Genomic DNA, 17224 nt, shown 5'->3' on the forward strand with positions numbered 1-17224 from the left:
ACCATGATTATTTGAGGCAATTGTTAAAAATCACAGGTTCCCAAATCTAACTCCAGACCTACTGAATCAGCATTTGGAGCAAGGATTTAAAAAGTAATCTACATTGTTAACAGGTTTTCCAGGTGACATCTATTAGACCAAAGTGTAAGATCGACTGTTAGAGTCAGTGGATTCTCTATCTAGAACTTAGTTCTACCTTCCTAACAGGGGAGAGCAAGACACCTCCCTTTTCTTTCCAATGTTCATTGCAGCACTATTTACAATAGCCAAGACAGGGAAGCAACCTACATGTCCATCGACAGAGGAATGGATAAAGTAGATGTGGTGTATATATATATACACATACACACACACACATATACATACAATGGAATATTACTCAGCCATAAAAAAGAATGAAATAATGCCATTTGCAGCAACATGGTTGGATCTAGAGATTATCATACTAAGTAAGTAAGTCAGACAAAGACAAATATCATATGATATCACTTATATGTGGAATCTAGAAAGAAAATGATACAAATGAACTTATTTACAAAACAGAAACAGATTTACAGACTTTGAAAACAAACTTATGGGCACCAAAGGGGAAACATGGCAAGGTGGGATAAATTAGGAGTTTCGGATTAACATACACACACTACTATATATAAAATAGATAATCAACAAGGACCTACTGTATAGCGCAGGGAACTCTACTCAATATTCTGTAATAACCTATATGGGAAAAGAATCCAAAAAAGAATAGATACATATATATGTATAAATGAATCACTTTGCTGTACACCTGAAACTAACACAACATTGTAGATCAACTATACTCCAATATAAAATAAAAAATTAAATTAAAAAAAAGATACTTTCCTTTTCTTCATGGCAGCTCTTCTAATGCTGGAAGATGTCATTTCTCCTTTCTCTCATTAATACTCTTTTGCAACCCAGGTTATTTCACTCTTCCTTCTACTACAAAGTTCCCCACCCTGAACCAAGTTTAGCACACTCTCCTGGGTCTTCCCTTTGCCAGTGTCCTTCCCAAAACGTGATGCCAGAATGAAGTGGAGAGAGTGAGCTAGATTTCTAACGCTTTTACTACATATTGATAATTTTGTGAAGTATATCAACTTACACTCCCACCAGCTGACAATGAGAATACCAATTTTGGTCTAAACTAGCCAGCAGGTATTACCATTTTGTAAATCTTTAACAGGCACATGACGTTGACTCCTCATAGCTGTTTTAATTCGAGTGCTTTTGTTTATATTTTTCATACATATATTGGCCAGCGGTAGTTCTTTTGTGAATTGTCTGCTCTTGTCCCTTCTGGGTCCCCCCTGCCCCCTTTTAATTCATTATTGCCCATGGCTGGGGCAAGTAAGTCCTTTCAATGCATTATCTCATCTAACCCTCAAAACAACATTCCTCCCACTTTACAGGTAAAGAAACTGAGCCTTCAGGAACTTATAATGAGGAAACACAGTTAGGTCTTCAGCTTCCTCACCGCTTTATGCCTTCATTTAATCCATATTTTTTGGAGGAGAGACCTTCATCCTCCAGACACTCTGTACAGTGAGTTAAGAAAGCCAAGTATTTGGGATGAGATTATGAGGAAGATTCAAAAGAACACTAGAAATTTTCGTAATCCTATTACCTCCTTACATCTCCCTAATATTTCCTTTTTTTGCTACTTTTCCTGGCATAGAGGTAATAGTGACCGAGTTAGAATCAATTAGTGGGCAGCAATGCTATTTACTGATACAAGGTTTAAGGCAGATGTAGGTACCTGTTCATATTTTTGCCAAGAGAGGTACCATGTGGCTGACCCTAAAAGAGCATCAGAAAAGGATCAAAGAGAGTAATCTGGAAATAAGGTAGAACTCCATAACAAATTACAGTCCATCAGTTGACAGCAGCATCAGTGGATAATAGTTCAAAAGTATGTACACAAGAAGGATTGGCTTTCATTTTTTCCATTTTATATTATCAAGACCAGTGTTTACACGATTAACTAAGATCCAAATGTTAATTCATCATTTATAGCATTTTAGTCTAATCAGCTGAGCTTCTCTTGGTTTTGGTTAATTTAATCAAATTTCATGCAATTATACTTTAATCAAAAATACATATGCATACAGTTGAAATGATATTTAAATCAACTGAATTTACAACCAGATTAAAAGAAATGCAAACAACGAAGTACAGATCTGAATCGGAAGCAAAACTAGTTTAATCCTCCTCCATTTTTCTACCTTGAAGGTGGCCAACACCCAAAGGTCAGGAGTTCTCAATGTCACACAGTCAGTGATAACACTGAGATTCAAATCCAAGTTTCCTGACTTTAAATTGAGAGCCTGTACAACTGAGTCTTTAACTGACATTTAACTATTGCCACCCTCACTCAAACAAACCCTGGTCTTCCAAACTCTAATAAAGTTTTCCAAACAAAACCTATAAACTAGGCGTCGAAACACCTAATGCAATTTAAAAAATCTTGGCTCCCCAGCTTTGTGATTCCAGGCAGCCTAATAAGAGTCCCTTGGGGCTATTCTTCTATAGACGTTGGCAGAAGCTCAATTTCTTCGTTATTTGTTATTCATAGAAACATATATATTTGCAATTCCTAGGTTCTACATTTTGCCCCAAATCTCTCTTTCACGTTATAAACAAACTTAACAAAAAAGAAAAAAATTATTAGGTCAATTATGATGCTCATTTCCCCAAAATAAGAAAGAATACAACTTTTCTTTCTTCTTTACTATTGTTAGCTTCCCATTACTCTCTTTTTTATTTTATTTTTATTATTACTATTTTTTTTTTTTTTTTTTTTTTTTTTTTGCCGTATGCAGGCCTCTCACTGTTGTGGCCTCTCACTGTTGTGGCCTCTCCCGTTGCGGAGCACAGGCTCCGGACGCGCAGGCCCAGCAGCCATGGCTCATGGGCCCAGCCGCTCCGTGGCATGTGGGATCCTCCCGGACCGGGGCACGAACCCATGTCCCCTTCATTGGCAGGCGGACTCTCAACCACTGCGCCACCAGGGAAGCCCCCATTACTGTCTTTTTGAACCCATAATTTTTAACTACACAAAAATTTTAAGTTCACTTTCTCAATACTAAAATTTAGTTCCTCCCAACTTACAGCCTGGCAACCATGCTCTTTTCATGGAACACAAAGAGGATTTAACATTTAAACACTGTTCCAAATAGGGACAAAGCAAATTTTAAAAAGCTATACTCTGATGGAGTTGACAGTTGATCACTTATATAGTTTCTAGAATTTTCTCATCTGGAGCCTAGTCTGAATTATTTGTGAGCCTACACCCACCACCAGACTGGTGTTTGCACCCATCTCTACCTTCACCCACCAGTAATGTCGTCCACCACACACGCTCCCCTACGAAGGAGTGCCTTCTCCCACAGAGACCCTCCCTCCACCCACAGGTCTCTCCCCACAGGACACTGCTCCATGTGCAAGCATCCCCGTCATGCACACTCACCCTCTCCCCCACCCCCAAACACACTAACAAAAACCAACACTGTTCATCATCACAAAGTAGCACCTTATCCCAAGGTTCGACCTGCAGAATCAAGAAAAAACCTAAAACCATTCAACTGACCCCTTAAAAGCCATGCTAACTTGATAAACTGTCAGCTGTCTCACAGGGACAGGCTCTTTCAAAGCTCTCCTTGGAAATTCAGGCGTGGTGATCCCCGCTGCCTTCAGACTCAACTACCTGCAAGGCTCCCCCCAGGAAGGCCAGAGCACAGGGGTCCCGGGCGCACACTCACTGCAAATCTGACTTGGCAGTTCTCCTCCCCCAGGTAGCACAGGTCTCCCGAGACGTTGGTCTCCAGCCACAGGTGCTCTCCATTCACGGCATTTTCCTGAAAGGAAAAGACCCACCTGACTTCAGTTTTCTTTTCAGGCATAAAGGGACGGGGTGGAGGGGGGCAGATCTCAAATTTAGATTTTGGATGCAAGAAAGTTAGTGAACCCAAATGTCTAAACGCTTCTCATTTTACCCCTGGAAATACTGCTGAAATTGGTCCTACCAAAATTCTAGAAACGGAAAAAGGTGTTTGGAAAAACTCTGGGCAATAATTAATATGTTAAGTCCAAAGGTGCGTTTACCCATGGATGTGGTCATCTTTGAAATATGTAACAAATGAGGGGCAAAAAACCCTCAAGGTATTCAATCTAAGGCCTTATTCATCCAGGCCCACTGCAGAGTTCATGACAATTGAGACCAAAATTCTATTAAAAGTCAACTCTCAGCAAATTAGCTGAGGAGGAGAGTAGTATTAAAGTACTTTAAAGGCTGCTTGAAAATACATTTATATCAGTAATGGATAAATTATACTTCTAAACCAGGAGCTTCTTATAACTTAGTTTTAAGTCGCTGTGTAGTCAAAGCATAATAAATTACTAATTCAAACATTTTACCAGCTCAATAGGGCCTTCGTCCAATTCTAAATTCTTCAAATTGAATGATTTCCCTACTTCTAAAAATATTCACATACTTAGATAAATAGTTATCTAAGGCCTACTCTAGGCCTTGCAAGGTGCTAGAGCTGGGATACCCCCAAGTGTCAAACAGAGAATAGCTGTAGGTTTGGAACCCTAAAAGTCTTCAGATCATGGATGAGAACAAGATAAATAAATTAGTTAATTAAAAGGCATTTCTTTGCCAGGTATCCTAAAGAAATCAAGCTCCACAAACTAAAATATTCTACTGCTGGGAACTTATCATCCAGATTTAACTTATAACCATTTATAGAATTAAATCTCTTTTCATTCTTTTATTCTCTAATTCATTCAATAAACATTCCACACACCTGGTGCCAGGCACTGGGTTAGTGTGCAGTAAAATCTAGCAGAGAACACGGAAACTAAACACATAATTATAGCAGCAAATACTATGGAAACTTACTACAGCAAAAATCCCACCAACTCTTTTAAAAAGTGAAGTATAAAATGTTGCAGTGGGGAAAAGGTCAAAAATCCTTGATAATACCAATCTAGGCAGGCCCAAAATTAAGTCCTGGTAGGCCAAGTAAGGTGGGCAGGAGCAGGCAAGCCCAGGGAGTCAGAGACTTGCGAGACATCAGTAACTCACTGGGCTGGCAGGCTTCATCCACGCTGGGCCAGGCCAATTGCCCCTGCACACTGGAGACCCTCTACCAGCGCTCAGAAGTTTGCTGATAAGGATTCAGGCACGGCAGGACTGCTAGGATGAGCTAACCTCACTTCTGAGTGGGGATCTGATTAGAAAGCCCGACATTAGTAAGAGAAGAAGGAAAGAAAAAGGTGGGGGCTTCCTGCCACAGTGGATCGAGCACACTTGTTCTCAAATTTAATTGCTCATTACAAGGACCTGATGGGTTTTGAAGAACACCTGGCTACCAGCCCATCCCCAGAAAGTGTGCTTTAACTAGTCTGAAGTTTTTAGCAAATATTTGCAGCTGTAAGAATGGAAATACCACTTACTGAAATTCAGGGAGAAGATTACAGTAAGAGCAGATTTAGGGAGTAAGTCGAGTTCAGGTTTTTGTTTTATTTTATTTTCCATTGAGTTATAATTAACATTCAGTATATTAGTTTCAGGTGTACAACACAGTGATTCTATAGTTTTATACATTATGAAATGATCAGTGCAATGAGTTCAGTGTTGAGGATGTAAAATTCCAAGATGCTTATTAGACCTTCAAGTGGAGACATTGAGAGGGCAGTTTTTTTATGAGTCTGAAGTTCAAAGAAGAGGTATGTGCTGTATGAATAATTTGGGAGGCAACCGTTAATTGATGGCATCTAAAGCCATGAGAACTGAATGCAAAAACCTAAGGACTAAATGTGGATGGAAAGCTCTGAGTACTGAGCTGTGGAATATTCCAATACTTAGAGTTTGGGAATATAGGAAAGATCCAGCAAAGGGGACTGGGACGGAGTGGCCGCTGGGGTACAAGGAAAACAAAAAAGAGTATAACGTTTCCAGGAAGAAAGTGCACCTAGAAGGTCTGTGTCAAAAGCTGAAGAATTGGCCATTGGATTTCACCATATGAACATGTGAAGTCACTGATGACCTTGACAAAAGTACCAACAGCTGGATGAGAAGGAAGAAAGCCTGATGGAATTGGGTTCAAGAAATAATATTACTGACTCTAGTTTCAAAATGTGTATGAAACCCAATTAATTCTCACCACATCTACTGTTACCACCCAATCCTCCATCATCTCTGGCTTGGAATATTCCCAATAGCCCCCTAACTGGTGTCTCTGCTCTACTCTTGTCTCCCCATGGTCTGTTCTCCACAGAGCAACCAAAATAATTACCTTAAAATGTAAATCTAATCAGGGACTTCCCTGGTGGCACCGTGGTTAAGAATCCACCTGCCAGTGCAGGGGACATGGGTTCCATCTCTGATCCAGGAAGATCCCACATGCCGTGGAGCAACTAAGTCCGTGCACCACAACTACTGAGTCTGGGCTCTGGAGACCATGAGCCACAACTACTGAGCCCGTGTGCTGCAGCTACTGAAGCCCATGTGCCTAGAGCCTGTGCTCTGCAACAAGAGAAGCCACCGCAATGAGAAGCCGGCGCACTGCAACAAAGAGTAGCCCCCTCTCACCGCAACTAGAGAAAGCTCGTGCACAGCAACGAAGACCCAACGCAGCCAAACAACAACAACAAAAAGAAGTAAATCTAATCAAATCACTAATCTGCTCATAATTCTTCAATGGCTATCTATGTACTCGGAAGATTGCAAAGTCCTCACTTACCTCGTCCCTGGGAGCCTCTCTGACTTCCTCTTCTGTCTCTCCACAATCTCGTTTCCCTGTCCAACTACATATTCTCTCTCTCTCCCTCTCAGTCACTGACCTGCCATTACACTGGTCTCATATTTCCCAAGCAGACTAAGGAAGCTCTCATCTCAGGTCCATTGAATTTGCTGCTCCCTTGACTAAAAATTGCTTACACGAGACACCTGCACTGTGCATTTCTCATTTCATTTAGATCTCTGTTCAAATGTCCCCACATCAAAGACTGTTGACCACATATTCTGTTTACTGTATCCAAACTTCCTATTCTTCTTCATTCTGACTTATGTGGGTAATTTCTATTTACCTTTTGGTTACCAGATCAAGGGTTATTTTCTCAAAGAAGCCATCACTGACCCCAAAATCGAAGTCATTTTGTTAGTTACTCTCATAAAACCATGTTTCCTTCCCATCATTTATCCCAACTGGCAATTATTCATTCATTGGCATGATTATTTGATTCGTGTTTCCCTCTTATGCTAGATTCTAAGCTTCATATGGACATTAAATGTCCAGCACTTAACTTAGCACCTGGCAAATAGTAGGTGATAAATAAATTTGGGGAACTGAAAAGATGAGATTAAGAATCAGTGAATGAATCACATTCTTGTTATATGCAATTCCAAGGAGTAGAAAGGATAATTTTTTTTTATCTGTCCATAAGTTTGGAGTCACAAACTGTGAGAAGTAAACATGGATGCCTAAGAGACACGACGGTCTTTCAAAATCATGAAAGAAACAGAGGCATGAAAGAAAAAAAACAAGTCATGCAAGGAAAACATGAAACATACCTTTTCTTAGACTACATTTTCCCCATGCCTCATCCTTTTCTTGTACATCTGTCTTGTTGACGCATCAGAAGGAAGTAACCTTACCCAAAGAGAGGTCTGGCCTTTGCCCTCAACTATAGGAAGGTAATCTCTCTAAGTGCCTGGAATGTCTTGCCTGATAAGAGTATCTTTGTTTACCTGGGGACCTTGGGCCATGCCAAATATTCTAAAAGAGCAGTGACTTATGGTGAGGCATATATCAGCTCATCCTCCAGAGGGGCAAGGGGCTAAAGTCAACCATGCAGGTGGTTAACCGTGTCTACATGACCAAGCTCCGACTAAAATTCTGGGTACCAGGTTTCAGATGAGCTTCATTGGTTGGCAATATGCCATATGTATAGCTGTACCATGGTTGCTGGGAGAAGTTATCTCTGTCATAAATCCACCGGGAGAGCACAACTGGAAGCTCCTTGTGTAGAAATTTCCTGGACTTTGCACCATGCACCTCTTTCCTTGGCTGGTTTGAGCCTGTATCCTTTCACTATAATAGGCCATAAATGTGAGTATAGCAGCTTTCAGTAAATTCTATGAGTCCCTCTAACGAATTTTTTTTTTTTTTTTTTTTTTTTGTGGTACGAAGGCCTCTCACTGTTGTGGCCTCTCCCGTTGCGGAGCACAGGTTCCGGACGCACAGGCTCAGCAGCCATGGCTCACAGGCCCAGCCGCTCTGCAGTATGTGGGATCCTCCCGGACTGGGGCACGAACCCGTGTCCCCTGCATCGGCAGGCAGACTCTCAACCACTGCGCCACCAGGGAAGCTCCTCTAATGAATTATTGAACATGAGTGTGGTCTTGGGGATTCCGGAACCTGCAAGTGAGGATGATCTTGGGAACTCCTGAACTCAGCTGGGTGGCATTCACACATGAATAGAAAAATAAACTGTTCTGGTTTTCTTCTTACACTTCTGATAAATCCTTATCCAGTTCAAGAGTAATAAACATGAGCTTTGGAGTCAGATAGACTTGCTACCTACTAGCTCTATGACCTAGGGTCTCTCTAACTTCCCTAGACCTCAGTTTATTCACCACTAAAATTGTAATAATAATTGTACTTCCCTCACAAGATCACAATGATGTTTAAATGTGAAAATGAATAACGTTCAATGCCTTGCCCACAATGAGAAGTTAATAGGTGTTCAATATAGTTCTTTTTTAAAACATTTATTTATTTATTTTTGGCTGCATTGGGTCTTTGTTGCTGCATGCAGGCTTTCTCTAGTCGCGGCGAGCGGGGGCTACTCTTCGTTGCGGTGCATGGGCTTCTCATTGCGATGGATTCTCTTGTTGCGGAGCACAGGCTCTAGGTGCATGGGCTTCAGTAGTTGTGGCATGTGGGCTCAGTAGTTGCAGCGCACGGGCTTAGTTGCTCCGCGGCATGTGGGATCTTCCCAGACCAGGGCTCGAACCCGTGTCCCCTGCGTTGGCAGGTGGATTCTTGACCACTGCGCCACCAGGGGATTCCCTCAATATATTTCTTATTATTATCGTTGTGGTTAGTCTCCAGTTTTCCTTCTTCCTTCCTAATCCATAGGTGTTGGTATCATCCAACATCTGTTTCTCTCCTGGGTCTTTGTAGTCAAGACTGCTAGCCATTCACCAAAATCATTTTTCTCTTCTTCCTGAACACACAGCTAGACCTTGTTACCCAGACTCGCTTGTGATTGGATGTGGCCATGTGACCCAGTTCTAACCAATGACACATGAACAGGAGTGACATGTACTGTTTTCAGACTTGGCCCATTAAAACCTCCCTCCCTTTTCCCATACTGGATACCTGGGAAGTTGGCCTTTGGGATGATTTTAGAAGGCTTCTAATGACGCTGTAAGAGCAACTGTCAGTCCAGGTCACTGAATAACTATGTGAACAGAGCTCACCCGCCACCCAACCTGAAATAGTCCTGGTCTGTTACACAAGTGAGAAATAAAGTTCCCTTGTATTGAGCCATTACATGATTATTTTATTTATTGCAGCCTAGCCCACCCCAACTAATATAGGCCTCTTCTCTTTGCTCACAGCTTTGTCTGCATTTCCTTTCATTGTCTACATTTACCCCCAAGTTACCTACCATGCACTGAACAGCATGTCTAATCTCTGAGCCCTGGTTTCTTCTGCTCTGAATTCTACTTCTGACATTCTCTCTGATATTTCACACTGATGTAAAATTAACTCCCTTAAAACATAGCTGTGATTATGCCTCTCTCTTGCTTAGGAGGCTAAAAAAAATCCCTATTATTTATAAAACAAAATCTAAACTTAATCACATGTACTAGACCTTCCAATAATGGTACCAATCTGTCTTTCTTATTCACCTTCACACATTCTATTCTTTTGTCACTCTTCTCTAAATATAGTCATATTTTCCTTTTCTGTGCCATGTTTTTTTACTTATTCCATTCTCCACACCCAGGTACCTCTTTCTCTCTTCTTTACACATTCATCTTGAAATACCATCTCAAACAGTATATAACTCAGAGTATCCGTCTGTGCCAGACAGAAAAAATAGTTCTGTTTCAAAATGAAGATAACATTTCTTCTGTATTAGTGAGTGTTGAAACAAGTCTCTGTAGGTATACATAGATTTATATAGCTCAACCTATCTATAGATAGATCTAGCTACCTAAGAGTAGAGACCCACCTATGTAGATACAGATAGGATTTCTTGCTCTCAAGTTCTACCTGAAGTCCTAGTAATAAATAGTTATAGGTAAAAAGATACAAGTTGTGGAGAGGGAGTGTTATAGACCGAATGACACTTACAGATAGAGTACACTGACACCAGAAGCAAATAATCTACACAAAATGAAGACATTTGCTTGTAAAAAATGTTTTGAAACAATAAGACAATCATAAATATGTATCAAATGTAAATATCCTTACAAATTCAGAAAGGGAAACAAAAATCTGGACTGTCTCCCTCTAAAAATCTTCAAGGTAATAATAGGTAAAATCTGTCTCAGATGGTTTAGATATGTTGTCCAGTAAGCATATGGCAACTGAGCACTTGAAATGTGACTAGCACTAATTGAGATGTGCTGTCAGTGTAAAATTCACAGCAGATTTTGAAGACTGACTTAGTCTGAAAAAAGAATGTGAACCATCTCACTGATCATTTCTCTATTGATTATGTGTTGAAACAGCAATATTTTTATATATTTGGTTAAACAAAATATAATATTAAAATTAATTTTACCTATGTCTTTTCACTTTTTAATGTGGCCACTACAAGTTAGGCTTTGTTTATGGCTCATATATATTTCTGTTCAACAGTGTTAGTTTAGATAATCACTTACTAAGAGGCAAAAGATTAGACCTAGGTACTCCTCACTACCTGTGAAGTTGTAAGAGTCTATGATTTCTCCCAGCAGCCAAAGTGATTTAATTTAAAATTATCACAATTTTAGAAAATAAAAGATTAGTGAGGGCATGAAAACATGCTAGATATGTCCCACTATTAACATGGCTGACCAGGTCAGGACCTTTACTAATTTATGGTTGGTTATCTCCTCCTGCTCTGCTTAGCAATCTGATATCTTGATTAAATGGACAATGTTTTTTGAAATGAGGATGGAAGAGGAGAAAGATATCGGGGTGTGAGTCATTACTGGTGATGACACCCAAACCTGAAGTTAAAGAGCAAAGGCCAAGAGCTTGTAAGGAAGGCACAGGTCTGCTTGGAGCTGCCATCTGAAACAAGACTAAAATGAGAGCATGCACGTGTGCATACAGATACACACACACACACACACACACACACCTGCCTCCTCCTGCCTTTTCATTCAAGGTTTCCAAAGATAAAATGACCTAGTTTCATAACCCCATTTAAACCAATTCCACATGAAGACTCTGCTTCCCTAATCTTGTCTCTGAACCAAACAGTGAGGCAGTGAACCCACTGTGCTATGTTTTACCTGCCCAGAAGAAAGCACTCCTTTTCTTAGTATTGTCAACCAGAGGAAAGGAAAGGTGGTTTGGATTTAGGATGTGGGTTTGTTTGTGTTGAGGCTCTGTTTTCCACAGCCCTCAGTCTTGGAGGAAATTTTGCAACGAGGAAGGCAAAAATGAATTGAAATCAAGGATGCTATGTTGAAAACCAACATGTTTTTAAAGAAAGATCTTGGTGGCTTTTCTACCATTGCTTTGAGAGTTGTTTAGGCAGTGTAATGGGCAAAAGCAAATTACAGAACAGAGGACACAGAGTGAAGACCCACATCCTATGTTCTCTGCTCTAACACTAAAAACAGGGAAGAAATCTCCACGTCCAAGTTAAGTCTCTGTTGCATGGGAGGCATGTGGCATTTAAGAAAAGACACACATTATCTGTGCAACAGACTCACTTCGAAGTGGGCTAACTCGCTCTAAACTGGAAGCTTGGATTCCAGCCCAGGAGATGAGACTATTTTTCCTTTTTGAGCACTACTCCCTTCCTTTCTAGCAATTTAGCTTGTTTTCCCCAAAACTGGCTTGGCTGACGTTCATGGCATGGTGTCAAAGGGAGCAGCCCCTGTAGGTTGTCACCATGAAAGGGAAGAGAGGATACCACTAGGAGGAATGGGAAGATCAAAAACTGTGCATGCTTTAAGTCTTAACACAATGCACTAGATTAGGAAGGAAATTTAAAAAGAGTTACTTGGGACTCAATAGCATACATCCATTTATGTTTCAAACAGGTTTTTGATTTGTGTCTACCAAAGCCTTTCAGGAACCGGAGATAATCTGAGTGCCCATCAACTGCCAGCGAAATGTCCCTTTCTTGCTGATTGAGCAAAAAAGCTGTAATCAATTCATAGCTGACATCTACTAGACAGCTACTAGGCCTACTACACTGTGCTGTCCACTGTGAAGAAGATAAAAGAAGCAGAAGACATTGATCCTCCCTTCAAAGTGCCTGAAATCTTACTAGGACCTAGAATAAGAAAGTCAACCAAAAAACATGAATTTGGCTCTAAGACATGCACTATGGGTAGAGGTTTTATGAGGGATCAAAACAGAAAGTGAATAAAATAAACAGAACCAGTTCAACCAAAAAAAATGAGCATAGCCTGGCTGAGAGCAGGAGCGAAGTCTCTGTAGCAAAGAGCCACTTTCACCTTGGGTGAAACTGACTGTCCATTGTAATCAGTAGAAAACCCAGGCTCTGTACTGAGGCCTGATCTGGCTACTCCCCATCATTAAGCCTTCCATCCCTGCATGAAGGGGAGGGCCTGTGAGCAAAGGTCAGCAAAGAGTCATCAAGGAAATGACACTGTGGGGGGCAGAGAATCCCATAAGTCAAAATAAACCATTTGAGTAAATCACAGCAAAAGAGAAGTTTCTGGACTTCAAGGAACAGACTAAAAAGAAGACAGAGCTAGTATATATCACTAAGTAGGGAAATGAAAATGGAGTACTTCAAGGAAATTATTAAGTTCACACACCCAGAGCATAAACTGACTCCTGCAATAGTCCTCCCACAGCCAAAATGCACAGGTGCCTACAGTGCAGGCCCACCTGGGTCTCAGGCCCCCCACAAGCAGGCGACTCCTCAAAGCCCTTTGCCGGAGGATGTTTAAGAAACAATTGTGCCCCTTCTGCAGACTTTGGTACATACTAGAGTCAAAACGGGGCCCTCTAGGTACTCTACAATAAGTAGAAACGTGGGACTAAGATCCAAATTCCAGGTTCACCTTGATTTATCTTCAACTTCAGAGGCACCATAAATAGCTTTTGCAACTGTTTTCTCACTGGTGAAATGAGGAGAGGGGAGGTGACACGAGCCAGGGGGTCATAGTACTATAGGCCTTTGAGACGACCCTCAACCCCTGAGCCAAGAGGTGATGGAGCAAAGAGAATCTCAACCCGAGAGTCAAGGGGGAAGAACACAGAACAAGGCAACTCTCTGCAGCTCTTCTCCACCCCTGTTATGCCAGAAGCATCTCTTAGCACTACTGGGGCCCCTTACCTCATCAAAGGCAAGAAATTAAAGTTCCTCCTTTTTTACCTTAATTTTTGAATTTCTGTCACCCTTCTCATATGGGAGACTCTTAAGAGGCTCCAAGCCAAATCAGTGCTCAATAAATAGTAACAGTAAATAAGTAAAGATTGATCATTTTAGGGGCTTCCCTGGTGGCACAGTGGTTAAGAATCCGCCTGCCAATGCAGGGGACACGGGCTTGAGCCCTGGTCCTGGAAGATCCCACATGCCGTGGAGCAACTAAGCCTGTGCGCCACAACTACTGAGCCTGCACTCTAGAGCCCGCGAGCCACAACTACTGAGCCCATGTGCCACAATTACTGAAGTCCGTGCGCCTAGAGCCCATGCTCTGCAACAAGAAGCCACCGCAGTGAGAAGCCCGCGCACCGCAATGAAGAGTAGCCCCCGCTCGCCGCAGCTAGAGAAATCCGCGTGCAGCAATGAAGACCCAACACGGCCAAAAATTAAAAAAAATTTTTTTTTAAAGATTGATCATTTTAATGCATTTAGTCCAGAAAAGTGGGCTGATAGAGGGAGAGCAGTGGTCACGCTGCTTTTTTGTAGAGAAGCAGACAAGGGAGTAGAATAAAGAGAATGGTAGTAGGTCAAGCCAGAGGACTAGTCTTATACTTTAAACCGAACAAAGAAAAGCCTGGTTTAGCTTCTTGAACAAGCAGGCAAACTAAAGTAACATAAATGAACTTGGTGTAAAGCACTTAGGTTAGGAAAAGCCAAAAATTTAGAAGCAAGGGCAAGTCTCAGCAAAAAAAAAAAAAGTCATTGAAATGTTTTTAACGATCTGCTTCTTCCTCTCTTCTGAGAAAAATCTTTTACTTCTACATGATTGTCTTAAGGAAGTACCAGGCTGGCTTCTGTTTGTTAACAGCAATATCAGCCCACAATTACAGGGATTTTTTCAGAGTCACGTCTTACAACTCCTTCCACATCAGATCTCTAAATAAGCCCTGAGATGGAGTGTCTTCAGAGAAGGCTTTCCATTTTACCTCCACTGTTAAACATCCCCGAAGTGTTTCCTGCCACCATGATAATTCATCAGGCCACAAGACAGGGTAGCCATAACCAAAGGGGATGAAGGGTTAAAGATCAGCTACGCACCCAGCCGTACTTCCTATTTGCTCTTCCCGAACTGTGTATTGCAGTTCACCCACCACCAGCCAAAAATACCACTGTGATGAAATATTAGAGGCTATACCTCTCTACAGGAATCAGAAAAATAATACCTTCTAGTCAAGCTTTGGCTCAGGAAGGAAAATTCTTTCTAAGAGCATTTTCTGGTAACTCTTTCCAACATCAAATGGGGATGGAGGCGTCCTTCCTCACAACCCCAGTGATGCTCTCTGTACCCCTCTACTCTAGCTGTTGCTGCCCTGTATTTTAGCCGTCAATGTCTCTTCTGCCCATGGCATTCTAAGCTTCTTGAAGGCAGAAACCATATCTTTCTCACCTCAGAATCCTAAGGAACTAACACAGGTTCTAGAACAAAGCAGGTACTCAACAAATGGTGATCCATCAACCAATCTGTCAATTACTTTATTTCTGAATAGAAAACCTGCCGGCTGTACCGTTTACAAAGAACTTTCACACTCATTGCCCCATTTGATCTTAACAACAGCCCTGAAGTCCCCCTTAGGGAGGGGTCACCATTGTCCCCCTCTACCGTTGAGGACCCTGAGGCTGAAAGAAATCAAGTGACTTGACTAATGTCACAAAAGGGGCAGAGAAATGATTTAATGGATGTTTCTATCTAAATGATATAAACTCTCTCTCATTAGAATCTTGCATCTCAGATAGGATCCTACTACTTTGGATCAGAGGATTTGGAACACCATGGATATTAAACTAACTTTTTGGGGTCCCTGTAACACACTCTCATCATTGGCCCATGCATATCCCTTTTTTATTTAATTTACCTGTTTGCTTATATATTTAATTCTTTTTTAATTATGTAAGCACTGCTGTAAATATATTCTATTCCCTCTTATGGTTTAAGAGTTTATTAAATAACTGTCCTGGAATAAAGGGACATTCGAGGAGAGGAACAGTCTTCCTGAACACCAGCTCAACGTACACAGGCGCTACTGGAGCACTCTCGGACTCCATCAAGGAAGAAGTTGCATTTCAGTTAAATCCAGTCTTTTGCCAGGTACTTCATACATTGCATACATTGGTATGTGTCCAGAGTATAAAATAAGGATGTTACTAAGTGTGTTCTTGGGAAAGAGGGAGAAATATTATAGTATTAAAGGACATTAAATCATAGCCTATGTGCTAAAAATAAAATTGAGTTTAAAAATTCCTCTCCTTCCCCCCACCCTGCCATAGTCTTTCTTATGGGAGGAAAAGAACACGGATTATCCCCTCTGTTCAACTCAACCAGAAATGCTAAACAAGATTCATCGTTAAGACCAGACTGGCAGAATCTCAGAGCAGCCCTCCTCTAGCTTCATACTGTTTCTTACATTCCTTCAGAAAGGGGACAAGGCCTTTCAGTCCACAGTTAAAAGTGTCTTCAGCCAAGAACTTGACTCACCGAAGTCTCTCAATAAAAAAAATTCAGACGGCAATCTTCAAGGTAACAGTTTTTGTAGATGTCTTTTGGGTAAAACATTAAAATCAGCTAATATACAGGAGATGCAAACTATTATATATAGAATGGATAAATAAGTTCCTACTGTATAGTGCAGGGAACTATATTCAATATTCTGTGATAAGCCATATGGAAAAGAATATGAAAAAGAATGTATATATATGTATAACTGAATCACTTTGCTGTACAGTAGAAATTAACATGACACTGTAAATCAAGTATACTTCAATAAAATTTTTTTTTTTTAAAAACCAGCTAATATACCCACCCCGCTGATATGAGACCCATCTATCTTTGGGTTAGGGGAGGAAGTATAGCAAACAGGAGGACATGGAGTGCCTGGAATGTAAAGTGAGGTCATCCTCTCACAGGAAAAGAATAAAAAAAAGAAAAAGAAAAAAAAGGACCAAAAAAGAAAAAGCAGCTTGAGCTAAGGAAATCAAACTTGGACTTTGTGATGTCCCTAAGAGTAAACTCTATTCATCATCAACTTGGCAGGGACCAATAAAGCATGTGCACAGAGGTACTTTTTATCTCACAGCTGCAAACCCAGGCAATAGTGCTTCAAAGGATTCATGAAGTTTTTATTTTAGTTTTCAATACGACTGACTTCATATAAAGGAGCTATGTTCTTAGGAATCTGGAAATGGAGCCAGGGCTTAGATACCCAAAGATGGATCAGTGAACAATATTGAAAATTATTAATTGTAGCTACAGGAATCTTGAGGATGAGAGAGACGCACATGCAATGGAATGATGTTGAAATGAAACAGCCGACACCTACACTCCAGTCCAGAGTCGCTCTGGGCTCCTTCGCTGGCCCGTTGGCCACAGGAAGGCTGAGGGGATGTGCAGGAGCCAGGTGCTGCAGGCCCGCCCGGGAGATTGCTTTCCTGCAGCAAGAAGAAACACAAAGGAAAACCAACATCAGAAGGTAATACAGAGCTAAACAGTTCCCGTGGGGTAGAAACAATGCCTGACTTAGTCTTCCACATGTGAAGACCTTTGCAAATGTACTGGAATATA

At 41.1% G+C, this 17224-nt stretch overlaps 1 protein-coding gene across 2 annotated transcripts in view; it reads right to left on the minus strand.

Moving 5' to 3' along the window:
* DGKI (diacylglycerol kinase iota) overlaps positions 1 to 17224 on the minus strand; it is a gene marked incomplete at both ends in the record, with an annotated part of 451691 nt that overhangs the window by 274709 nt on the left and 159758 nt on the right. For both annotated transcript variants that reach the window (XM_079711562.1, XM_079711561.1), the window contains 2 exons: positions 3783 to 3878; positions 16983 to 17091. In XM_079711562.1, coding sequence (XP_079567688.1) covers positions 3783 to 3878; positions 16983 to 17091 — 205 coding nt within the window. The remainder of the gene's footprint in view (positions 1 to 3782; positions 3879 to 16982; positions 17092 to 17224) is intronic.

This window comes from Hyperoodon ampullatus, assembly GCF_949752795.1.
Source record: "Hyperoodon ampullatus genome assembly, chromosome: 9".
Lineage (NCBI taxonomy): Eukaryota > Metazoa > Chordata > Mammalia > Artiodactyla > Ziphiidae > Hyperoodon > Hyperoodon ampullatus.